Source organism: Rhinatrema bivittatum, chromosome 2 (genome assembly GCF_901001135.1).
Source record: "Rhinatrema bivittatum chromosome 2, aRhiBiv1.1, whole genome shotgun sequence".
NCBI lineage: Eukaryota > Metazoa > Chordata > Amphibia > Gymnophiona > Rhinatrematidae > Rhinatrema > Rhinatrema bivittatum.
Genome location: NC_042616.1, coordinates 774,027,520 through 774,054,991, shown reverse-complemented (window position 1 = coordinate 774,054,991; position 27,472 = coordinate 774,027,520). Strand labels below are relative to the sequence as shown.

Genomic DNA, 27,472 nt, shown 5'->3' with positions numbered 1-27,472 from the left:
GGTTCTAACACACATCCTCTTTGCTCCCTCACAGTGGACAGGCTCCAACACACACACACATGTACTGGCTCCCGCACCCATTTCCTTACCGTTGCACACACGCACACCGGCTCTCGCACACAAAGTTCTCCAGGCGCTCCCTCCCATTCTCTTTCACAAGCTCTAAAACATTCCTTCTACCTGGCTCGCAAGCAAGCCCACATGCGTACAGGCTCCCGCGCCTACGGGGGTCTTTCTCCGCCACACTCTCACGGAGCCAGGCGCTGCCGCTTTCTCTCTCGCACCACCTTTCGGGGCTTCCTCCTTGCATGCCTCCCCCTGGGCGGCGGGCGTGAAATGCGCGGGAGAACCTCTTCCCCGGCCGGCCGGACGTAATCGAAGCCGGTGCGGAGCGACGAAGCGAAGCAGCCACCACATTAATAGTCAGCGCCGTGTGCGCAGAGCCCACGAGGCCCCGGCTTGCCAACCCCGCCCCCTGCGCCGCGAGCGGCCGGGCAGGCAGCCTATGCCCGCCGACGCCGGCAGAGCTGCTGTAACGCTGGAGGCGGGGCGGAGTCGGCGAGCATCAGAGCTGAGCGCTGGACTCAGAAGGTTAAAAATCCCGGACAATTCGCGGACATTTCGAGCTTCCGGACGTCAACCCTAAAATCGGGCCGGGAGGGGGAGAAAAAAAAAAAGATCCGGGGCGGCTGGTGGCGGCGATGAGCGGGTTTCTGCTCCGCTTTTCGGACTACGTTAGGAAAAAATGTTGACACCAGTGTCCATGTGCAGCGCCAAACTTTTGCATCGCCGGCTCCGATTGCCAGCAGGCACCTGCCCGTAGCCCCCCGCCCTCCCCCCCCACCCCCGGTCAGAGGGCTACAAAAAAAAAAAAAATGGCAACTGATGTCTTTCGGTAAAAGGGCAAAGCGACGACTGTACGGCTCAGCCATGGAACTGTCCGAGGTGAGGTGTTCCAGCGACAGCGAGGAGCTCTACACCATCAACCGGACCCCGACCGGCAACAGCGGCACCCGACCCAAGCGGCTCCTGTGGCAGACGGCGGTCAGGCACATCACCGAGCAGCGCTTCATCAGCGAGCACAAGCCGGCCGCCGGGGACGCCTACCCCCACAACGGCGGCAGGCAGCCCCCCGGCAAGGCCCCCGGCGGCGGCGGCGACCGCCACAACAACGGCGGCACCAAGGTCTTCCCCGAGGGGACCGGCGGCGACCTGGGCTTCCTGCACCTGGACTGCGCGCCCAGCAATTCGGATTTCTTCCTGAACTGGGGCTACGCCTACCGGGGGGTCATCTTCCCCACCCTGAGGAACTCCTTCAAGTCCCGGGACCTGGAGAGGCTCTACCAGCGCTACTTCCTGGGCCAGCGGCGCAAGTCCGAAGTGGTCATGAACATCCTGGACGTCCTGACCAAGCTGACCTTGCTCGTCCTGCACCTCACGCTGGCTTCCGCGCCCATGGACCCCATCAAAGGCATCCTGTTGGGATTTTTCACCGGGATCGAAGTGGTGATCTGTGCCTTAGTAGTTGTTAGGAAGGACACGACCTCGTACACCTATTTGCAGTACAGCGGGGTGGTGACTTGGGTGGCCATGGCCACCCAGATCCTCGCGGCGGGGCTTGGCTATGGCCTCCTCGGGGACGGCATTGGCTATGTGCTCTTTACTCTCTTTGCCACCTACAGCATGCTTCCATTGCCCCTCACCTGGGCTATCCTAGCTGGATTGGTAACCTCCCTTCTCCAAATCGTGATGCAGCTGGTCATCCCCAGACTCGCGGTGACTTCCATCAACCAGGTACGGGTCCTTTCCTAAACTTTCGCCTTCGGGGGGGGGGGGGGGGGGGGAGAAGCTGCACGACTTAGCGCGCTCGTACTGTCTTGGCGATGAAAGGGCGGTGATGGTGGTGGTGGTCAAATTTCCCGTTGCTGCTGTGCCTATGCTGTGGTTCTCACGGTACCCTTCCCTAGGAAGTCATGGCTTACAAAAAAAAAAAAAAAAAGCTCAGCAAATGACGGGGAAGCGTTTATGGTAGCAGTGGAACCAGGCTCAGTTGGTTTTAATGGTAACTCTTCCGACTGGATGTGCGTGCTCGCCCTGACTTCTCTCTACTTCACTGCGCCTTCTCGGGCTTCTCTGAATGAAAGGAGCTTGCACCCTTTGTAACAGCCGCACAGATTTTTTTTTATCTCTAGCGATTTTCAAGTTTTGCTTCTTCAATGTAAAATCGGCTCCCGATTTTAGAGGGCGCATACGACCGGTTTTGTGACTTCAGCCTTGTTTGGTTTGTTCTTTTAGTTTTGTATTTTATTTTTCCAGGAACTTGCATATTATCATGACAAATCGTATTCACACTTATTCATGCTGCTGCAAAAAAATATTCCACCTCAAATCTTCTTTCCTAAGATTTCAGAAAGGTTAAGATAATATTACACCTTTCAATAATTCTTTCCGGTTTTTTTTTTTCTTTCTTTCTGGTCACTGTATTCAGTAGCCTGGCACTTAGCGAATACGAGTACAATTACACACACTGACACTGTGTGTCATTTACATCAAGACACCAGATAACAAGCTATCGAGGGAGCGCCTCTGCTCCTTTCCACTCTTGAGCCTACCCGGTGGAAGCCGAGCTAACTGGCGGGGTTAGATGAAGAGTTAGGTCTAGTCGTATGCGTTTCATTCAGTTCAACGCATGCATTTTTATCAATGAACTGCTTAAAACGCGTGCCTTGCTGTAAGGATGGCGGATCAATGAGCGGCGCCTGACTTCCTCGCCTGCGCCTTTTTATGGGCTAGCTAGGGCATTCTTTCTGATTTCCTTTATCCCGGGGAAATACCAGTTTGCTTTTACATTTTGTGTTGGTTTGGAGTGTTCCCGCCCCGGTGGATGAAAGGCTTTCAATTTACTGCAAGGAAACTGCATCACCCAGGGATTTTAAACCTGTCTTGTAGATCTCAGTATTATTCAACAGGGAGTTAGTTACAAGCGCAGGGAGGGGGGGTGATCTATAGAAAGAAAAAAGAAAGGAAGAGCTGGGGACAGTTTTGCCCATTCCCATGGCGCTAAATATATATATTTTTTCCTTTAGCCTTTTTGACTTTGCAGAATATTAATTTGGCTCCCTCTAGTGGTTTAATGATCCTTCCGCTTGCCTCTTTATCTCCGATTCCAAATGTATTGGGTACTTGGCCATTTTTTTTTTCCAAACTGTCTTCTGAATTTAACCTTCCTCTCTCGGTGTAGGAGAGAGTTTATACAGTATGGTGGCATATCCTAAAATTGCCACCAATTTCCTTCTTGACTTGGGAGTGCAAACTGCTCTGTGAATAGGAACCCTCGTGCTTGCCGAGGAGCCATAACAAAAGAGGGCTGGCTCCTTTGAAAGACAGCTACTTAATGCGAAAGCTGCCCGCCTTAGCCGTAGAAAAGTATGAATGATGCTTGCAGTACACCGACCAATTTCCTGAATGGCTGCTTAAGGTAAAATGGTCAGGGCGAGATAAAACTGAATAACCGTGCGCTGAGCACAGCAGGCGATTCTGTACCTGACCGCAGCACTGCATTCCCTTGCCCAATATGTTTGCACCATTTCTCTCCGGATCCGCTGAATTTTTATAACACTGAAGAATATTATTATTATTATTTTTGCATGTTGAAGCCATATACCTAATAGTCTTTAAAGCCTAGGAGCAGAAATCAAAATGACCATTTTCGCCTTTATCTCTGAGACACATGTGAGGCAATTGTAATCTGTTTTCTCAAAATAAAAGACCTTTCTTTCTGGTATGTGCCTCGGACAGAACGTATTTAAATAAAGAAGAAGACAATGAATAGTATCCCTGTGTCTCAAGGGAAGAATGTGGGTGATTTGTATTTTGAGAATTTTTTTTTTGGGGGGGAGGAGGAGGAAGTGGAGGGAGGTTTACAGAAAATAGTTCTGTATGCCCATTACATAAATGCTGCCCCCCCCAATATTATTTTAATGTTTTCCTTTGGCTGATGAATGCTGTGAGTGCGTGGAAGGAAAAGCTTATAGTGCTTAGAGATATCCTTTTTTGAAAATGCAAATCTTTGTCATCCTCAGGCTGTGAAATACATTTCCTATAGGCAAGAGGTCACCTTGGTGACCTACAGAAACAGCAAGACATGTTTTATAGGTAATGATGATGAAGGCAATAGGCAATTTAATGCCTTCAAGGGTAAGACCCTCCTTTTGTTTATACTGTAACTCTGGTGAAAGGCTAGAGATTGCAGTGCTTTCATTTTTTAAAAAATAGCACAAAAAAATTCTAATGACTTTAGTGCTCATGACACTGATTGGCACTTGGCAGCACTGGAAACTGAAGTCATCCCTTTATCCTCAGAGCAGGTGTTGCATGGGCAGTAACATAACAAACTTCCCCCACACTGGTGTGCTGATGTGCCACTGGAGAGATCACAAGAGGGGATTCGTTCTTCATGCTTGTGCAATTCTTGACCTCTCTACTGAGACTGACAATAATCATGCCAAACCGTGACAGTGGTTTTAATGATCTCGATGCCTGTCTACTGGAGACTGGCATGAAACCACTCTCATTCATTTCACATAGGCTGATCTAATAGCTTTCCAAGATGAATGGCTTTCAGTCCAACCTGAGGTAGATTTGAAGTGGTGATGAAGAGGTGAAAGGCTTCATAATCCCATGCTGCTTCCTGTGAATCATCCAGTCCCCCTGCAGTACTCTCACAGAAAACACAAATATGCACACTTAATTCAGTTAACAGTTCTGGTATTAAAGCATTTGCCTGAGCCTGCCCTTATAAAAAAAAGAAGAATCTCTGTGGGACTCCTATTGTAAAATGAGCTAAATATATAGTGAAATTAATGATGCAGTTAACATTACTGAAAATGTACTCTACAACAATAAAACAGAACTTTTGCATCCAGTATTAGTTTTGTGATGTGTACCTTTTCAGAGCTTATGTGATTCTGTAGTATATAGATGTGTGCAACAATTTTGCTAGCTTAACAGCGACTGAAGTAACATGTAAGATGAAAAGTTAATTGTCTTAACACCTTTAGATACTGTATCATTTTCCATGATAAAACATGGCAGGTTGGAGCATATACTAACTAAAATATATCAGTCTATGCAGCTATTTTCTTTATCCCTAAAATTTAGAATAGAAAACAGTCAAAGAACAAAGCAAGACATTAAGTGCAAATTCAGAGTAAAAAAAATTAGGCATCAAAACTGAAAACTTTTTCATTGAAACGTTTTAGCTATCCATGCTAGCTATAGTGGATTTGTTTGCTATATTTTATAAGTACATGAGCAATGTATTCATCTATTTATTATAGGTAGGTATAGATGTAGACATAAAAAGCTATGAGTAGAGGAGTATTCTGCTGGCTAGAATAGCAAGCTGAGAACTAGGACAGCCAGTGTTTGAATCTCCCAGTGCTGCTCCTTGTGACCTTGGGCAAAGTCACTTCACTCTCCCTTGTTTCATGTACAAATGTGTAAGCCCTTCTGGGCAGAGACCTACCAAGCGTCTTTGAATTGGTCATATCAGGATTTGGAAAGACAAAGTAGTTACATCGAAATTCCAGATATGCCTGTATCTAGTCTCACTGTGTGCATGCTGAAAATGTTCATCTTCGGGGGGTTTGTTCTTGTTTATGTTGATCATTTTAAAAAATTTGGTTCAATTTATTTATTCTCGGTGCACACTTCGAGCATGTTAATGCACCGTTTTGACATGCTGTGTCTGTAAATGTTGCATGTTAACACGTTTTAGTATGCGCTAGTTGTAAATAACACATGCTAAAATGATGCAAGCAAAATTGTGTGTGTGTGGGGGGGGGGGTGGATTTTGTTGTTTTTATTTGAAATAATAGACATAAGATATGTCATCATTTTAATTATCAGACTTCATCCTCTCTCACCTTTGTTCCTTACCATTACCCTCTTTATCTGTCCGAAGCAAACTTGAATTCCAACATTATTTTGGTTGCTACCTTCTCTCCTGGCATTATGTACTGTCTCTCTAAAGCAGCATTTCCTTACATTTCCTCTCAACTACTCTACTTCCATCTTCATAATATGACCTTATGTCCTTGATCTTCTTTTGCTACAGAAAATGCTATCTGCCTGTTGTACTATTGGCTAATATTCCCCCTTCCTTTCATTTTTTTTCTCACGTGGATGAGGCAGGAGTGCCCTCCCGTGACTTGCTGCACTGTCAAGTACCACTAGAGGTTGCCATGTGGCAGTGTGCCACGGTGCCAGGAAGAGGTTGATGCTGTCCCTCCTGGTGGAGAGGATTTTGACACCAAGGATCATAAGGATTGCTCTTCTCTGGAGGAGGGGGGTCCTTCTTCAGAAAGGGGGTGGTATCTACCTGAAGGAAATGCGTTTTAGTGGCAGTGGGGAGGGGGGAGGAAGAAGGGAAAGGAACTGAGACTTTTTGAAAGTCTTTATTGGGAGAGGGGGGTGGGGGAGGAAACTGAGGATCTTCCTCCTATTAGTCCCACCTTGCATTTTGGGCTGGCTTGCCCGGTGGATATAAAAATGCAAAGCATGCCTATGGTAAAAGGCCCATACTCAATTTGGCTTGGGCCTTTTATCATGCATACGGTGTGCATCTCTTTAACATAGGGACTAGTCTGCTAATGCCAGTTTTAATCTGCACACTGAAAGAAATGTTCATACCAATTAGTGATTGGGCCCTATATACCTTTATTCTTATTGGCCATAATATTACCAAGATGAAATCTCCACATTGTACCTGGGGTGACTCTTAAGCTGATTGCATGGTGGTGGCAGGTAGGGTTCAGATCTGATGGTCAATGTGATGACCTTGCCACATCATCGGACCTGTATCAGTGGGTCAGGGCAGAATTAGATTAGAATGGGGGCCATATTTTTCCCTGGAACAGTGTCAGCCATGTTGAACTAAAGCAACAAGAGCAGACTCTTGATCCTATTTAGAACCTGATGACTGATCGAGTTGTGAAAGCACCTCAGAATGAATGGTCTCCGGCCTGCAGGACTAAACAAGGCGTCAGTCTGGAGAACTGAACTTATGTTGCTTTGCAGTTTTGACGAGAAACCCCATTTTCTTTTCGGTCTGTGAGTGTGCAGCCCCATTCCTTTTAGGTCAGAACAGCATTTCACCTGATCATTGTCCGTTGGAACATGGCAGGCAAGATTATCCTGGCTACACATATCAGAAGTGCCAGTATTGTTGCAAGCACTGTGTGATCATCCATTTCATGCATTCATTATGTGGCATCATTCCTTTTAAATGTTGATAGTAAATGTCTGGCGCAAGCAATGAGTTCAGTCTGGAAGCAGCACTCAGACAAACAAACAAAAAGTCATCTTTTTTTATGTTGTTTGATTTATTTCTATCAGACACAGGAATTGATTCTCATGTACGCTCTGTTAACATGATGTACCTCAGACTGACGTGCAACTTTAAAAAACAGATTGGCAAGATTTATTAGATATTAATCCATCATCATTTTGTGCGCAATCACGTTTCTTTGATCTCCTTCATTTATGAGAAAATAGCCCAAGAAGTCTGATCACTAAAAGGCCATTTTCTGCACCAGCTTCCCTTACTGCCAGCTTTCACACTATATCGGCCCTGAAGGATGGAAAAAAAAAGGTCATTTAGAGAAGATTAATTAAGTATTGCAGCAAACAGCATTCTGATTCCAGACTGCAGCAGAGCCATGCCTGAACATCCATTTTATCAGCTCGGGCCAGCTGCACTCAGTTGGAATGAACTGGTGTGTTTGTACTTTTGATTGTAAAAGAATGCATGAAGGCCCTTCCTTAAGTGAACACTGCATTTCGATATTAACGATACGCTAGCCCTCATAACTTGATCTTCAGAGTTTCTGTGATCCCTTTTATTCTTCTTATTTAGGTGCCCTCATTATTTTGTGAGTTCAGCCAGGAAGGTTAAATGTGTTCATTCCGAATGGTGCAGGGGTCTAATTGTGCAGTGATCCTGGAAGCCGAATGCTTCTGAGTTCTCCAGCTCAGGATGGATACCAATAATTATTTTTATACTGATGCACCTGCAGTAAATGATCATCCTTGGAGACTCCTGATAAGTTTTACAATGGCACTTCTCTCCTGCTCTTCATCTTCCCCCCCTTCCCCCCCCCCCCCACACTATTTCCCTGTTAAGATCCACTGCTTTATAACAGAGACTGATCACATTCTGGAACAATTTAATACCTTAGAAATGTACATTAGGCTTCTAATCTGTGACAGTGCTTCTAATTTTGTTACCTACAGCAACATCTCAAACTCGAATATTGCCTTGTATAAAAAAAAACATAAAAATCATGTTTGATGTTAATATAAACCATAAATAAGCTTATTAATTATGTCCATCTGTTCAAAAAGCTATTAAACACTGAAAATCTCACAGTTCAGAACAATATGTACATCCACCTTGGTAGCTTCCCATATCCAGCTTTGGAGCCTATGTATAGAATGTGTTTGTGCACCTAATTAATATTTCTTCTTAAATGCGTTCTTGCATGTTCGGATCTCACGTGCTGCATTCGGCCTGCAATACAGTGCCGAGGCATTGCTTGAAGGGTGTGAACTTTTGCTTCACTGAAGTGCTCCTGAGAAATATGATTACCGAATGCTATGTAAAATAAGCCTCATACATTTGATCAAGAACTTAGATATCCAACACCGTGCGCCCTACGGTGCTATAAATGATTTATTTTCACACCCTCTGGTTGGCTGCTCTTGAACAAAACCAGCCACTGACACTGCTAGGCAAGAGCAAGATGTAACACCTCATGGAAAGAGAGGCTTTCTTTATTTCATTTCTAGAGATTGAGGCTGCAGAACGTCAGTAGGGTGGTGCCCTCTTTTCGGCTGGGCAAGAGACAGCTTTAGGCAACATTCTTGTTGAAAGTATTGGAGTCAGAAGAAAAGTTTATTTTCTGCTCATGGAGGGGGGTTTTTTCCCCTCTACTTTTACTGTCATTAATTTAAGTACTCATAGCTTCCATAGTAAATAAAAGAATAATTTTACCAAACAGGGACAGGAAACATGATGCGTTACTTCTTGCCTTTGTTTATTTATTAATATAGCTATTCATTTATTTAGCCTGGCAGTTTTCTTGTACTGCTTCTTCGGACTTTTAGCTCAATCAGAACCTGCTCCAACAATTGCCACAATGCCATGCGCTTTCATTCGCAGCTACCTGGAGCCTTCCTGCCAATTTTATTCACTAACTCTCATCCCTCTGTTTGTTTGTTTACATTTTATTCCCTGCCATTCCTTACAACCTTCAAGGAGGATTACAATGAAAAATAAACCCACAATCAATGGCATAAGATATGAACATGGCGTAAGAAGGTTAACAGTATAATACGAGCAATGAAATGCTGACAGTCCCTTAGCAACCTCTTCAAATGCAAACGGTAACACCCTGCTTCCACAATGGCCACATAGCTGCTCATACAGCAATGTTTCCTACTTTTTTCTGGAAGATAACATCTCCTACCGTCTGAGTAGAGGGAGTCAAAGACTGCAGCTTCCCTTGAAACCAGTTTAGGTGATCCCTGCATCCCACCTGGAGCTATCGCTGGTTTGTGTCAGCTGAGATTCCCTCCCCAGGAGGTCTGCAGCATCCCCAGTCCCTGCTGATTAAAGAGCAGAAGCCAGGTTTAGGCCTTCCCGCGTGGCAGCATGGACCCCTGCCGCTAGACCCATCTGATCAGCTTCCATGTGCCTTAATGCCAGGGGGAAGAGATGGAATGACTTCTTCGTTCACAGATGGCGGTGGAACATGCTGAGGACGTGATGGGATGCAGGTGGGGAGGTGCGGTTGGTTTAGATTTCAGCGTTATTTTTCTAACTTTAGAATTTGCTTTTGCCCTTTTGTGAACTGTATGCATGTTGTAATGCATTGTTCTTTTCTTTTCAAATTGCAGCTCGCTTCAAGCCCTGCATTGCTGGAGGAAGCGAGGCATACAGTTTAATAAACAAATAAATAAACCATATATATTTAGCCCTGCCAATACCAACACTAGCCCCTCTTTTCACTGCATCTATCCTATCCTGAACGATTCTACCAGTTGTTCATGCAGAAGCCAACTGAGCAGTAAGCACTGCAGTGGAGAATGCCCATATCTAGTTGTGCCATGGAGCATTCATTCACAGCTTAGGGATTCTTCTTCCTCATAAGAGTCTTGGGAAGAGAAAGCCTTCCAAAAACTATCTCTGAAGCAGCTAAACCCCGAACCAAAAGATGCACAAGAATGGCAGCTGGCCCAGACTATCCATACCCCACAATGTAATTTACGTTCTGCCAATAAAGGTCTCCTTGTTGTTCCCTCTGTGGAAAGTGCCAAACTTACCTCGGTCAGGGAAAGAGCTGTCTCGTTAGCGGGCCTAAAATTATGGAACACCATGCCTCCCGAATTGTGACTTCAAAAAGATCTGAAACTGTTTAAGAAGGCGTTAAAAACATGGCTTTTTAACCAAGTATATAATATTGACTCAAGCCAGTGATTTAGATTTAGATTTTATTTTGATTTTATTTAGCTTAATGTGTTTTTTTTATAGTTTTAAGTTTTGTTTCTTTCAGCGAGCTATTTTTATTTGTATTTTATTAAGTATTTAATTGTAATTTTTATAGTTTATAAGTCAATTTTATTTAAATTATGTTGTTTGTATGCTGTACTACATGTTCTTTTATTTTTATACAATTGTAAACCATTGTGAAGATCCAAAAAACGGAACATCGGCATATAAAACTGACAAAATAAACAAATAAATAAATAAATAAATAATAGTGGAAATGTGCTTGAGCCAGCATGGGGTGGAGCGGCACATGCAGGGCAGCACTGGCAGAATAGAAGAAAGACAGGAGTGTGGTCTGCCCCAATCAGAGCCTGCATGACCCCTGCCCGAGGGAGATCACGAGACACAGTCAGCCTGAAAGAGAGGCAGAGGGTGCAAGATATGGATCGCAAAGCAGAGGGGTTGGCGCCAGTAGTACCAGCACTTACAAAATGCAGCCAGTTGGCGCCAGTAGTACCAGCCTCTTACAAAATGCAGGGAGCAGCAGCATGGCGGAGCCTGCACTGGCTTCCTGAGTGGGTGAAGTGGCAGCCACACACAGGATGAGGGGGGGTCTTCTTTTCTCCCCTGAGACAGGCTCTTGGGGGAGGTGCTGGGCGGCCGGCAGAGCCAATAAGCAGAATGGATGGGACAGCTGGTGAAGCCCATCCTGCCAACCACTAAATAGGAGAAGCAGTGGGCTTGGGGCAGCCAGATGATCCCATCCCATGGTGCTGGCTACTAAAGAGTGTCTGAATGGGCCAGCATTGAACAAGTATCTTTAAAACTAAGGGCCAGCTATTCTAATCTTATGGTGCATGAGATTAGCATATGGGGACCCAAGTTTTAATGAAACTTGCTCAGAGCCAGCCTGAGCCAGCCAGCAACTGGCATCCAGGATTGGCTGTGCCAGGGATGTTTCTTCTTATTGCTTGTTCAGCCTGTCTGAACAAAAGACTCCTCCATTGACTATGTGCCCCATATTCCCAGACCTGCTGCAAACTGGACCATATACCATGGTAATCTTCTGCAACCAAAAGAGAATGATTCAGTCCCCTCTGGGCATAAACTGCATTAAATCAAGAACACTGAGATGACCCTGGGTGTTTGAGGGTCCTGTGATGCAAAGTGACTTGCTTAAGTATGTAGGGCCGGATTTTAAAAGGGTTACGCGCATAAGGTATGCACGTAACCCTTTTAAAACCCCCCTGCACGCGCCGAGCCTATATTGCATAGGCTTCTGGCGCGCGCAAAGCCCTGGGACGCGCGTAAGTCCCGGGGCTTTCTTGGGGTGGGCGTGTCGGGAGGCATGACACGGACGTCTAGTCACCTGGGGGCGTGTCAGGGGCGTGACGCGGGCGGCGCATCATCCAGGGGCGGTGCCGCGGGTGTGGTTTTGGCCCGGGGCGTTCCGGGGGCGTGGCCGCAGCCTCCGAACCAGCCCCCGGACCGGAACACGGCGCTCAGCAGCCGGCCCGGTGCGCGCAAAGTTACGCCTGCTTTGAGCAGGCGTAACTTCTGCAACAGAGGTAGGGGGGTTTAGATAGGGCCGGGTGATGGGTTAGGTAGGGGAAGGGAGGGGAAGAAGTGGGGAGGCGGAAGGAAAGTTCCCTCCGAGGCCAATTTCGGAGTGGCCTCGGAGGGAATGGGCAGCACGCGCAGGGCTCGGCGCGCACAAGTTGCACAAATGTGCACCCCCTTGCGCGCGCCGACCCTGGATTTTATAAGATACGCACGGCTACACGCGTATCTTATAAAATCCAGCGTACTTTTGTTCACGCGCATGTAGAATTATAAAATCTACCCCGTAGGGTATATCAGTGGCTCAGTCAGGATTTGAATTGCAGTGTTTCTGTTACCTGGTCGCTAAGTCACTTCCACTCCTTCGCACTGTTTTGGCTTGTGGAAGCAGTAGCCTGAGAACCAGGGTTAAAATTGCATTTCCCCCTTCAGAAATTCACTTTGTCTGCCACTGCCTAATGTACCTACAGGGCCGATAACTTTTAAACAGGTGCACGGGCGCACATGTGTGCGTGTTTGTTGGTCCGCGCCCAGGGATGCGGCCTTTTCATAACATACATACGTATATGGATGCACGTTATAAAATAGCCTGACCGTGCGCACAGATGCGCTCAATTTTAAGTGGGCGCACGCCTGTGCACGTAAAAGCCGCCTCTACCGCCCAAGAGTGGTGATTTTAATAGATGCACGCGCTGACACCATTACCAGTCTTCCCAGTTCATTCCCAGTTTGCTCAGGAAGGGATAGGGCATCCAACCCCCCCCCCCCACAGTTTACTAGCCTCCCTTCACCCATGTGAGTTCGGCTGGGATTTAAGGGTCGGGGCTATCTAGTTAACTTTATTTTATTGCACGTGATCAATAGCAGAACTAAAGCAACGCAGCAGGAGATCTCTGGCGTGCGCCTGTGCATGTAAGTATTTACGCACTCCTTTGAAAACGAAATCCAGGAACGCTCATGCCCTGCCCATTCCCCTACCCCGTCATTTGTGCGTGCAGCGGGAGATACGTGTGTACTTAGGGCGGCTTTTAAAATCTCGGCATGCTCCGGCTCAACCTATTCACGTATCTCCTGGTTTTGGCACGTGCCGGGCTTTATAAATTCATCTTTCAGCTTATAAGCTCTTTGGGGGAAAAACATTTTGTACCTGAATTCTAAAAAAAATGATACAAGCTGCCTTAAGCAATAATTGGCTAGAAATAAAATAAACTCATATATAAGTAGTACTTTTTTATTTGTTATTGAACAGTAAAGTTTCAGTTTGCTACATACCTTATGATTGGAATAAAAGGTCTGTGATACATTTCTGTTGCTTTTTGCAATAGATATAGCTCGCTGTGTTGTGCTGTTGGTACCTTTTTCGTTGCAGGCATTTGATATCTATATGCCACAATATGCAAACAGTAAAACAAGTGACTCTTAAAATAGATTATAGCCTTGAAAGCATTCTAAATCCAAGTATTGGCAACAGACCAGTCGTTTCATCCTCACGTCATTAGTGGCAGTGCTGCAAATAATGTGATTTACATTATCAGTTTCCTTGAGGACTGCAAAGAAAGCCCTCTTTCCTTTGAAGGCATATTTAGACTTGCATTGTGACACTGGAAAATATTGATCCTTGAATATTAATGTGCATAAGGGACCTGCATGGGATTCTGAGAGATCCTTGGAAAAATATTTTAAAAAAACGATAACTGTCTCACCAAGTGGTGTAGAATAGGGGAAGGCACCTTGATAAGAAATCCGCAGCCTATCAGTGGCCTCCAGGGATGGCGTTGTTATTGATGGAAGATTATATTTATTTAGGTAAATATTGCTTCTAGGTGTGGCAAAGGGGCTAAAATATCAGAAGCAGTTTTACAAATCTAAAGCTATAATCATGAGCGGAGTATTGGATAGGGATGGACCTATGGGCTTAAAAAAGAAAATGCTGGTGAATTTAGTGTTGGGAAAGAGCCAGACTGACAGCTTCATTTATCCATCAGCCATGGGCAGTGGCGATTCAGGCTTCCCTTGCCCTTCTGCCTTAACCCTGCTCTGGAGGAACTGCCTTTAGGGATGAAAGGACATTTGATCTCACTGTTTGCACAATCTTTGGCCTCTCTGCTGAGACTTCCAAAAAGGGTGTCTGTTAGTGATGTGGTGGGTTAGGATTTTTAGTGATGTTAGGAGCTGGATTAAGATCATTTTCTTGTAGCACAGCAAACAATTTTTGTATGGTAAGTATGCTTGGCCACTCATAACCTGATGTAATTTTGAATACAAATTTGGTGACCTGGCGATGAAAAACTCTGAAAATCTGTGTCCATCCACTGAACCATTCAATCCAAAAGGATCCATGCTCTTTTTCACAATTAACTAAGTAACCACTCAATAAATATTTACTTTAATGCTACAAAAATGGACACACAACTTAATAAACCATGGGGAAATAAGGACAAATAGGGTCTGTTGTATTGCAGCAACTTGGTCAGAATAAATTGGCCTTGAAATACTTTTCTGCTGTTGGATTCTGAATATTTCCATAAATAAAGTACTGGGAACCGTTAGAGACTCATTCTTTACCTGCCACCTTAGGAAGAAGCTTTCTTTCTCCTGCACAGTATTCCTGAGTCTCCTGCTCATAGATATCATATGTAATGGTGTGGGAGGGAGGAGGCAGCGCTGCCCCTATGAGCATGGAACCCTGTGCAGCCACACAGATCACACACCCCAAAAGCCGGCCCTTTGCAGGCTTTCAATACATATGCACTTTCAGCTCAGAAGCAGGGATATGCTGGATTAACTGCAGGGAGAACAGTTCTATCAGCTTGTCACGGAGGGGGTGATAATGGACTTGGAACTTTCCAATGGAGACAATGTTTCTGATGTCATAGGGTATAATCACCTGAGATCCAGTGATCATTGGATACTGTGGTTCAGTAGCAGAGTGCAGGTAGTGATGGTAAATTCTAAAGTAAGGGTCCTAGACTTCAAGAAAACCTATTTTGTTAAAATGTTGGAATGCTTTAAGGAGTCATTAGCTGGAGGGGAAAATCTAGGGAAAGTAGAAGAGCAGTGGGCAAAAGTATTTATTGTAAAAGTAGCTTACAATTTTATTCGAAAGGTAAATAAATGTAATGCTATGATTTTCTAAAGTAGCTGAAAAAGTAAGAAGATTAGCATTTATAAACTACATGGGATCACAGAAAGAAGACAGGCAGCAATATCTAGAAAAGGTAAGAGAAACTGGGAGGGTAAGCCGGATAGCATAGATGCCAATGGAAGAAAAAAATAGCAAATATGTAAAAATGAGGGAAAAGACCATTTATATATATATATATATATATGATAGGAGGAAGTGCAAAAGTGACTTTTTTTATTTACCTTATACCTTTTCACTGTTAGCTCAAGGTGAGTTATGGTACAGGAGGTATTTTCCCTGTCAGAGAGCTCACAATCAAAGTATATACTTGGCAAAGGAGGATAAAGTGAATTGCCCAAGGTCCAAAGGAGTAGCAATGGGATTTGAACGCTAGATTCCTGATTCTTAGCCCACTGCTCTAACCACTGTTGCGGGAGCGCTAGGGAGCGATCCCACTTTTGGGGAGAGTGGTGTGCCCTTGGACTACAACGCGACTGCAGAAAGGAGCTCCGTGGAAGCGCCGAGGCAGGTGAGATGTTTCCCAGCATAGGTGGACAGGCAGAAGACCAGGGACTCGCACCTCTGCCGAACCTGATGCATCTGGCCACTCGATTGTCCTTTCGGACCTGCCGTACGGGAACGGCAAATCCACCAGGATGGACAGAGGTCAAGGGCAGATGATGGAACTGGAACAAGATGAGACTTGAAGACAAGACGATCAGATGATACTTGAAGATGAGGATCAGACGAGGACGAAGAAAAGGTCAGACAATACTGGATAAGGATGAGGCAAGCTTGAAGAGAAGAACAACAAGGACATTGATGAAGACACTTGCTAAGTGGAATGATGACAGAAGAGTTAAAACTCAGTATGAAGGTATCTGGCCATGACTCGTAGCAGCATCCATCCTGAACTGAGACTATGGGGACCTGGCGTAATCGGCGAGGCCAACCTGAAGAAGCGGCGGCTTCAGACCCAACGCGAAAAACGAATCAGAAGGTCAACCGAAGTTGAAGAGGACAGTCCACTAGGAGGTTAAATCTGGAACCAGGATATCCGAGAGGAAGGCTACCCTGACGAGGGTGCCAAAAAGTCTGAAGGCTTCCTTGACGAAGGAGCCAAAAGGGTCTGAATGCTTGGCAGCGAAGAGGACTGAAGATGAGGACGTCAAAAGGATTCTGAAGACGAAGACGTCTGGCATGTCAGGACATCTGGACTTTAACCCCCAGGACAATCAGTCAAGAGCATCAACCACTATACTATTCCTCCATTCTAGTGGGAGACTCAGAGGAGAAGAGGAGGAATATGAAGAGGCTGACAAGGAAAAACATGGACTTGTTTAAAACACTTTTTTTGTTCCGTGATAAGGGGCAGGCGCAGGATCACAGAAAATGGATATAAATAAGATTGGAAGTGAGGTAAACTTCAAACAGTTTTCTGAAACGTGTGTTTGTGAGGAACAAGCTAAACTTAAAGTTGATAAATCAATGAAACCAGATGGGAAACCTAGAGAAGTTCTGGCAGCTCCACTGGCTGACCTTTTCAATGCTTTTCTAGAGTCGGGAATAGTTCCGGAAGATTGGAGACAGGTAGATATGGTTCCTCTTCACAAAATGGAAATAAGGAGGAGACTGGGAACTATAGGTTGGATCTCTCTAAGTTCTCATCTCGCCCACATCACCTCTTTCACTTTGGGCTCAATATTGAAAGATATTTGATTACCTACGTTGTCTGGATATAATTTGTATGGATAACTTAGAAGGGATATTCAAGCTGCATGGCTATGCTGCTGAATATAACTGGCCAACAGTGGCCAATCCACATACTTGTTTCCTGGATTGGCCACTGTTGGAAACAGGATGCTGGGCTTGATGGACCCTTGGTCTGACCCAGTATGGTAATTTCTTATGTTCTTATGTTATCTGGATAAGTTATATTCTGATAACTTTAGATCTGCTATTGAGCAGGTCTAACTTAACTGGATAAGGCTGAATATAGGCAGATAAGTAGTTTGCCCCAATTCACCCATTCACAGTCCATTGACTATCTGGTTATCTATTTAGCCTGATTAGTAACTTATCCAGTTAAGTGGTGGCCACTGAATATAGCCAGATATTCAGCAGCTGTCACTTAGCTGGATAAGTCTCTATTTATCTTGCTGAGTAACGCTACATTTATTTTATGTATTTAAAACATTTATTACCCACCCCCTTTCTACAATCAGAATGGGGTACAATATGAACATACACAGTCAATTGAACAGAGGAAAACAGGACATTATTACATCAGGAAGGGGGAGGTGACATGATCATACTGTTTTGAAAATCAATTCAGGTTTACCTTGCTTCCAATCTTATTTGTGTTTGTTATATCTGACCCTGCTTCAGACCCTTTCACAGTGAACACTGAACAGAAATATTTGTTAAGCAATTTTGCTTTTTCCTGATCAGCCTCTATATATTCCTTCCATTCATCTCTGAGTCTCACAATGCCACTTTTGCCCTTCCTTCTATCACTAAAATATCTAAAATAAATCTTGCCTCCCTGTTTTACTATGTTTGCCATTTTCCTTCTATTGGAGTTTTTCATTCCTGACTTCTTTCCCAGCTTCTATTCATTTTTCCAAGATATTATTTTGTGAATATCCTTTCAGTGGTTTCTTCTAGTTTCAGAATGCTAACCTTTTCTGTCTTACCCTTTTCAGTTATTTCTTTAGAAAACCATAGTAGACTTTTTTTTTCCTCTTTCCATCATTTACTTTCCTAGCAAAAAGGTTAGTTGCCCTTATGATATTTCCTTTTAGTTTTGCCTACTGCTCTTCTGCTTTCTCTAGATTTTCCCATCCAGCTCAGAGATCCTCTCTCATTTTAAGAAAGTTAGATTTCCTAAAGTCTAGAATCCTTGCCTTTGAATGAACCTACATCTCTTGTGCCCTAAAACTGACCACACTATCTGATGGATCCCTGATGATCATCCACTGAAACATCAGAAGTACTGTCCCCGTTGGTAAGCATCGGGTCCTATAGCGCCCCCTCCCCTAGCAATAGCACCTCCCCTTTCATAGCAATTTTGTGAATATCCTCCATTAAATCTCTATTTCTTGTCCGGGTAGGAGGTCTGTATATTACACCACTATAAATAGATGTTCCATTCTCTCTTTACAGATTAACCTACAGTGCCTCCTCCTTACCTCATAAGCCCAGCAACAGGTGTTGCTTTAATAGTATTTATATATATATATATATATATATATATATATTGACATGCCTCCTCCCTTCCTTCCTGAATAGACTCTAGCTCGGTATAACTATATCCCAGTCATAGTTTTCTGCGTACCAGGTTTCCATGACAGCTAGTATATCTAAATCAGCTTCTAGATCCAGGACTGTATTTCCCATTCTATGAGCTTTCCAAATATTGCCCTTTTCACCCCAATTCTCCCATTTCTATACAAATATTTAATGTTTTACTTACCTTAGGGTTTTGTTCACCTATTCCCAATGATTCTCTTCAAGGAGCTAAGTCTGGTCGGGCCAAGGAACTGTCCTAAAATTAGCCAGATAACATTAGTTTATCCGGCGTAGGCCTAGATTCATCATTTTGCTATAAATTTTGCGAGAATAGCGCCCGCAAAAAAAAAAAAAAGCATGGTAAGAATAATTTTCCAGATACTGCAATACATGCTTTTTTTTTTACCACATTGGTATTTTAGTGCAAAGTGTGTTGAATATATAATGGGTGTGATAAATTTATCATCACAAGAGAGAGAGAGACTCTTTATAAGACTCTCATATGAGTAAACTATACCGCTATAAGAGGGGTAACTAATAACTTGGGGTGAGGTTTTGCTGGTGACCTAAGTTTTGGGGGGCAGTTTTACATGCACAGTCAGAGGTACGAACAGCATTGTAGATATCAATGAAGAGTTGATGTGGTAACAGGTACACAAAGATGAGATTTGTACATTGTACTTTTGACCTAGTTTGATAGCAGCTATGTAGAGCGTGCATCAAACTAGGCCGTTTATGAACCCTATTCCTCCCAACTGGTCAGTTTTGGAAATCAATGGGATAGAATTCCTTACCATAATGAAGCGATATCCATGTCATATGTTTAATTATGATTCCCCTGAAGATATAATTTGTCTTTAAGTCTTATCAGCTTGTGTTTGTAATAAGCTACATTTATCTTCCTCCAGGTTTCTAGCTACAGCTACCCTTTCCGCCTTTCATTCTCATCAATTGATTAAAAATCTAGTTTCAGCACCAGTCCCTGACATACTGTGCCACTGTCTCTTTCCACTCCAAGCTGCTTGTCTTCTGTCATAACCCTGTATAAAGGAACAAGTCACAAAGTTTCATTTTTGTCATCAACAGACAATGAGAAAAAACCCTTAGTATATCTCGCCCAAAGAGCCTGATATTAAAAAAAGATTTATACAGAAAATCAATGTACACATCTCACTTGATTAAATGGAATACTTGTTCTATAACCTTCTATGTTCAGCCCTGTGTTGAAATTGATCCTGTTACATATCTCCAGTAACAAAACAGAGACACCAGGGGTAGACCAAAGGAGTATGCAGCCTTAAAATCACAGTGCAACCTGCAGTATCCAAAATATTAATTAACTTATCTGGTTTCCATTCTTTTCCTCATTGATCTATTTTCTTTTTGCATACATTTTTAAGTAATTTATATTTATTTAGAATAGAATTTGTACAGCTGTTATCATTAGAGATGTGCATTCGTTTTTTCCAAATTGGAAAATTTCAATGAAATTGTCCAATTCGGCATGTTTCGGGGACCCCGAAAAATGATTGGGATTTTCCCATTTTTTCACGAAAATTCATTTTTTGGATTAGTGCACACTAACTGGAGTTAGTGCGCACTATCTCCCCGTTAATGCGCGCTAACTCCCGTTAGCGCGCGCTAACAAAAATTGACAAAAAATAACAAAATCTAACGGTTTTTGTTAGCGCGCGCTAATGGGGAGTTAGCACGCACTAATGGGGAGTTAGCACGCACTAATGGGGAGTTAGCGCGCACTAACTCAAAAAACGATTTTTCGTGAACCCCTCCCCCCCCCCGAACTGCATAAAAATGACATTTTCAGCTGTGGCTGAAAAACGAAGAACGACACGAACACAAAAAACGATTCACATCTCTGGTTATCATGCATATTGTCATTCCTCCATTGCAAGTGTTGTTTTCATACTTTGCATGTGTTACTACATGTTATACTTTGAATCATCAGATCCATACCTTGATTCAACCTGACCTGGAGTAGTGTGTGTGACTGCAGTCTGGTTGTTATCTAAGATTCCACCAAAAGAGCCCTGGGGAAGGTTAAACAAGACATGTTCTGTGAACATAATCATTGACAGCAGATAAAAACCAAATGCTCTATCAAGTCTGCCCAGCAAGTTGTCTATGATAATAACTGCTGCTCCATGCAGTTACCCACCATGCCTTCTGTTAAGGATAGTAACTGCCACTCTGTGCTTCTTATCCCCATGTCTTCTGCTAAGGGTCGCAACTGCCGCTCTGTGTAGGTTGCTCATCCCCCCATGCAGAAATGTTACACCTTCATTCCTATCCTCTAGGGTTTATCCTATCCCCTTTTGAATTCCAAGAACTGTAAATATTTATGTTTTCTTAGCAGTGAAATTACAAACAGCAGAAATCCTAGTGGTTTGGGGGTCATATATGATAAAGGATTTCTTCCTTTCTGGGCCCAATATTCAGTAAGATGTAACTGGCTATCTAGTGGCTGCCGAATATTCAGTTATGTTCAGCGGCCACTAGATAGCTGGATAAGTCACTTATCTGGCTAGCTGATAACTTGGGGGTGGGCATTGGGCAGATCATGGTGGCACTATTTAAGACTTAGCCAGATAAGATTTCCGTCTAACAGGGTTATTTATCAGATTGTGTTAGGTAGAGAATACATTGCACAAATCAACTCTTCTTTTACCTTTCATCATTCCAAATTACATCAAATCTTCACTTATATCAACTGTGCTGTTCGTACCTCTGACTGTGTGTGTAAAACTGCCCCCTAAAACCTACCCCAACCCCCAAACCTCATCCTGAGATAATAGTCTACTTATAAGTGAGCCTCCACAGAGGTGCTCTCTCTCTCACCGGCATTTGCGAAAAAAATCGTTTCAGCTGGCAATGCACAGCTTATACAGGAAAAAGATGTAGTTAGTTGCTGTGTGTTAGCCTATAACAGACTCTCATTTCCATTTACTCCACCCAAACTCCTCCCACTCGAGTACTAATTTTAAATTTGAATATGCATTTTGCGATGCGGTATTTATCACACACATTACAGCATTATTGCCCATGTTAGGGCTCTAACGGAATTTGATAAATGACCCTGTTAGACAGATACAACTGATCCGGCTAAGTAGCAACTTCTGTGTGGATATTCAGTGGCATAGCTGTGCCGCTGAATATCCATGTAAATTATCTGGTTTTAATATCTACCCCTTTGTGTTTAGTGGAACCTGTTCAATGTCTAGGCTCTTTGTGCTACCTTCGATCTGTATTAAATGTTTTCTTATGATATTATTGGTATTTATGTTTAATGGAAGATGCATGAAAGTCTAAAAAAACTATAGATGCTGATATAAAAAAAAATAAAAATTGAGCACCTAAATGTTGGCACCTAAATTAGATCCATAAGTTAGACCTATTTTCAGCCGACTTCAGCAGCTTAAATTTACAGCTGAAAATTAAATTTAGGGGTTCTAAAATTTAGGGAGCTAAATTGAGGATTGCTGTTCATTTGCTTAGATTTAAGCCCCTAAGATAAGTGCCTAGTGCTGAAAATCAGTGCAATGCAACTTTGTTTCCCCCTTCCTAATTCCACCATTGTAGCCACCTACTTTTCAGAGTCCTACATTTAGGTACTCAGCACGAATACATTTTCAATGGGGCCAATTTAGGAGTATAACTCTCAAATTTTGGAGCCTAAACCCTTTGAAAATTAGTCCTATACCTAATAAATATTAGCATGAACTGAATTTACAGATATAGCCTCTCAAACTCCTATATAATGACTATGCATACACCTTTTATACTACGAGTATACAATGAAAGGCTGAGATTAGAAAAATAAATCCTGCAAGACTGGAGACTTATGAATTAAAGTGGGAAAGGAGGAAGTTAGTTACAGTTTAGGGTGGTTTGAAGAAGAAGTCATGTTTATTGAGCTGAATATCAGGTGTGATTCTTTATGCAAATATAAAAAGTGCAATACTTATTATAGCAAAAATCAGGATACTAGATGACTTAAATACAGAGATAGGACTTTGGCACCCTGTAGATTAGTAAAAAACTGGGTGTAGGGAAAGATAAGTATGGAGGATTGCTTTGGGGTCTAGGAGATAGACTAGAGAGGTTTGAAAGATAGTGGAAAAACCCCAAGGCACCAAGAAAGGGACAAAGCAGCACAAAGAATGGCATGAATATACTAACGGCCAAATTTTTAAATGGCCATGCGTGTGCCGCGCGTGTTTTCAAAGGGCCTGGCCACGTGCATAACTCTCGTTACGCACAGAAGTGCCGGGCCAAAGGAAAGTGGCGGTCTGGGGGGCAGGGAGGGGTGGGTGCTGGAGGAGGCCGGTACTGCGGCCATTTGCCGCTGTGCCAGGAAAGTGTGTGCCGGCAGTCAGCTGGCGCATGCAAGATGCTTCCCTCTCTATTGGAGCAGTAAGTAACAAAACAAAACAAAAGGAAGGACAACGGGTTTAGGGGGCGGGGAAGAGGGAGGGAGTATGGGTAGAGGGAACTGGGAGAGGTCTGATCTCGTCACCGCGCATGTTTTTTTAAAAATTAGGCCCCCTTGTGTGCAGCGCCCGAAGATGCTTGCACGGATTATAAAATCCGCGGATTTTATAACATGCACATGCCAGCAAGCGCATATTAAAAAATTAGCGTGTCCATGTGTGCGCTCCGGGAAGCGTGCACACATGGACATGTGCACACTTCTTTTAAAATCTACCCCTAAGGAACCATGAGTGGTGCAAAGCAGACACAGAGTGGCAAGAACATCCCAATTTGTAGAGTTTGGGGTATGACAGCAAGACCCTCAAGGTACAATATCTGTGTATAACAGCAATGCTTTGTGGAAGAAAGTCTCCTAAAGTTTAAGAAAAGAATTATAGCAGCAAGGCAGAGTGGCATGGGAGATGCCTGTCTTCCTGTTGAAGCACTTTTCACTTGTCAGATTTAGTAGGAGAGAATGATCTATCATCAGTATAATTTTTGTGACATAAGCTTTGATTACATTACCTACCTGAAATTGATCTTACTGCTGGGTAAAATGTTGGGGTCTTGTAAAATTTCCCTTCTCATTTAATCTTTTGTCACAATCAGAGCATAACAATGGTCTCTCCACGGTGCTGGTTTTCTGGTAATTTGTGAGGTTCCTTTATTTAAAAAGTGTTTCCCATATTCTGTAGTTGAACACAGTTTTTTTCCTTTGTTGATTTTCTAGTGATGCATTAGTTCTCTCTTCCTACTGAAAACTTTCTCATATTCAGAACATGCAAAAGGTCTTGTCTATGCATTTTTTTTATTGTGTCTGCATTTCTTCATTCTAACTGTGGATTTTGCTATAATCGCCATATATGTATATTGTCTGCCTTCAGTATCAGTTCTCTCAAAGGCTGGTGCCCTGCTGATGAGACCACAGAATGTTTTGAAATGAGGCAGCTTCAAACCATTTGTTAACACAGAACATGGCCACGTCGCCAAGGATCCAGTCGGTCCTCTGGAGGCTTAAAAGAGGTTGCTGGGAATGGCCCATTGTTAGGCAACTACATGGCTGATGGCTGTAGGATGGAGCAGGAACCTCAAAGGTAGTACAACTGGGGCAGGGCAGCTAGGCAGAGTGGCGTACTGTGCGTGGAATAGCAAATAGCAAAAAGACCTAGACAGGCCTTGACAGCAAGATAGAAAACCATAAAAGAGTTGGGGCGGGAGAAGAAACTTGTATATATTTTTTCTTTTTTCACATTTTTTTCAGAGGACAAAACACCCCAGTAAACCACAACAAATAAACAGGGCGGGAGAACTAGCCTGAGATCCAAACAACAAACAAAACGGAGCATCAAAACTCCCATGCTGTTATATCATAGGCATTACAGGTAGGCAAATTAAGAGCACGAAGCCCAAAGTAACATGTTGGGACTTGTCACGCAGGGAGAGTGGTAGCAACAAGCCTGCTAAGGTGGTATTTCAGGAGTATGAAGGTAAGCATGTAGCAGCAACCCTAAGGTGGTACATGTAGGGTATGGAAGGTAGACAGAGCAGTAGCAACAAGACCCCTGAGGTGGTACATCTGTTGCATGGAAGGTAGTCTTGTGGCAGAAAGACAGCTAAAGTGGTACATCTGAGGCATGACAGATAGGCAGGGTGGCTACAAGACCTCCAAGGTGCTTTCACTCATCCTGCCATTTGAATCGAAAATCTGGAAACCAAAGCAAAGGTAGCTTGATTTTCAAAAAAAACAGTTTTCTATCAACTCTGGTACCAGCCTTGAGCAATGAGGGTTCATGATGCCCTCTGCCATTGAAAAGACATGTTCACCGGGCACACTGGTTGGTGATTAGTAAAGATAGTGATGAGTTACCTTGTGTCCAATATGCCAGCACATCTGTGTCCATGTCCTCGATGAGCTTTGTGTGTTTCATAGACATTTCTGCTGTGGTCTCCTTTTCTATGAGGGCTAAGTGTCTCTATTGCCAGCTTTTTTGAGCTATGGCCTGTGTCAGGAGAGATGGTTGTTTGTAGGCAACATGATTTTGGTGTATTGAGGTGGAGGAGGAAGTGATTGCTAATAGGATGCTACTCCTGCTTGCACTACTATCTGAGGTGGACTCTTTCCTGTGCTACATTGCCACTGTGCCTCTGCAGCTCCTTTTTACACACCCTAGTTACCTGCATCTCCTGCATGAATGTGAGACCCTGGGACTGGAGGGCAAGACACCCTTCCAACAATGCATTACAGAGTATAGCAAGTATTTATATATTGTTTTTTCTGAGATGTTTCAGTCTCTCTCCACCTGTTGTTGCAAGGAGTCCACAAATTGCAACACATCTCCTTCCATTCCCTCTTCACTTTTCCTCCAAAATATTTACTATAGGGATGACCCCAGCCAGGGTGGTAGTTCTGGAACTCAGATCCTCCATGGCTGCCTCATTATTACTCAGTCATGATGCCCTAGGGTGCAATGCACAGTTTCCTTAACCTAGATTCATCAAAAAGACTTAATAACAAAAAGGGGCATGTTTGGGGAAATTTTGGAGCTACCACACAGTAATGTACCACTTTGCATCAGTATTATTGCACTGCGCGGTAAGTTTACAACCTGAGAGAGAGATAGAGACTATCTGCAAGGCCCTCCTAGTAGTTAAAGCTCTATAGGAGGGCTGCTAATAGGTTGAGGTGAGGTGTTAGGGGTGGTTTTGTGTTAGGGGCCAGTTTCATATGTGAGAGAGACTTACGAACAGCACAGTACACCTTGCGATGCAGTTCTCACCCAGTACTTTCGCCTGAGTCCTGAATCCTTGCCTGAGAGTGAGCCCTCCAAGTAACCTGAATCCTTGTTTGAGTCTTCTGAGTAACCTGAATCCTTGTCCAAGTCTTCTGAATATCCTGAGTCTTGTCCGAGTCTTTTGAGTATCCTGGAGTCCTTGTCTGAGTCCTCTGAGTCTTCTGAGTATCCAAGTCTTTGTCTGAGTCTCCCGAGTATTCAAATCTACGTCTGAAGCCTCCGAGTATCCTGAGTCTTCGTCTGAGTCTTGTTCCTGCCATCAGCCTCCGTCTGGCCTCACGCACTCGTCATTCCCAAGTGGCAGGTCCGGAAGGGCTACTGAGTGGCAGGAGGGCTACTCTCGAGACCAGCATTGCGTTGCTGAGGGCTGAGCCTGCCTGCTCCGGTCATGCTTGTACCTACTCACCTCTTGCAGTGTGTCTTGGGGCTCCTCCCTGAGCCGCGCCGTGATCCAAGGGCTCACATCCTTCCTTGAGATGGGACTGTGCCTCCGCGCTCCTAACAGGGCCTGAAGGCCGCGCTCCCAACATTGGCCAAACCAGGATACAAGTACTCAAACATTAAATAAATCCCATGCTACTAATGCTGGTAGTAAGCAGCGACCATTCCAAAAGCCAGCTTGATTAATAGCAGTTTATGGATTTCTCCTCTCTGTCCAAATTGTTTTAAACCCAGCTATGCTAACTGCCTTTGGCAATGAATTCCTGAGCTTAATTGTGCATTGAGTGAAAAAGAATTATCTCCAATTTGTTTTAAATGTGCTACATGCAAATTTCATGGAGTGTGCTTTAGTCCGTGTATTATCTGCCAGAGTAAAAAACAGATTCGCATTTACCTGTTCTAGACCTTTATCATATTCCCCCTCAGCCGACTCTTCTCTAAGCTGAACAGCGCTAACTTCTTTAGTCTTTCCTCATAGGGGAGCTGTCCATCCCCTTTATCATTTTGGTCGCTATTCTCTGTACTTTGTATTGTGCAACTACATCTTTTTTGAGATGCAGAATTGTACACAGTATTCAAGGTGCGGTCTCACCATGGAGTGAATCAGAGGCATTATGACATTCACTGTTTTATTCACCATTCCTTTCCTAATAATTCCTAACATTCTGTTTGTTTTATAGTCTGCCACTGCACTCTGAGTTGATGATTTCAATCTATTGTCCACTATGATGCCCAGATCTTTTTCCTGGGCACTAACTTGTAATATGGAATCACGGATTTTTGTTCCTGTATACTTCACTTTGCACTTCTCCACATTAAATTTCATCTGCCATGTAATGCCTTCCAGTCCTTCGAGGTCCTCCTGCAGTTTATCACAATCCGCATGTGGTTTATCTACTCTGAATAATTTTGTGTCATCTGCAACATTTGATCACCCTACTTGTTGTTCCCTTTTCCAGATCATTTATAAATATATTAAAAAGTGCCAGTCCAATGGCTGACCAGTTGAATTATATGACTTCAGTTGGAACAAGCACAAACTTCCTCTATGCCTCTCTCTCAACTTCATTCCTTTTGCCTCTTTTCTGTCCTTGTTCTCTGTACATAAGTCAAATCATACGGTCTATAGAGAGACTGAATGATGTCTTACTCTGTTATATACTCCTCTGAAACTTTCCTCTTATATTTTTTTATGGCTAAATCCTTTATTTAAAATTGGAGGCT

The 27,472-nt window shown here is 43.6% G+C and overlaps 1 protein-coding gene across 2 annotated transcripts in view; it reads left to right on the top strand.

Moving 5' to 3' along the window:
- Nucleotides 1-619: 619 nt before the first annotated feature.
- Nucleotides 620-27,472, top strand: part of ADCY8 (adenylate cyclase 8) — a 546,512-nt gene continuing 519,659 nt past the window's right edge. For both annotated transcript variants that reach the window (XM_029592041.1, XM_029592040.1), the window contains exon 1: nucleotides 620-1,794. In XM_029592041.1, coding sequence (XP_029447901.1) covers nucleotides 886-1,794 — 909 coding nt within the window. In that variant the 5' untranslated portion in view covers nucleotides 620-885. The remainder of the gene's footprint in view (nucleotides 1,795-27,472) is intronic.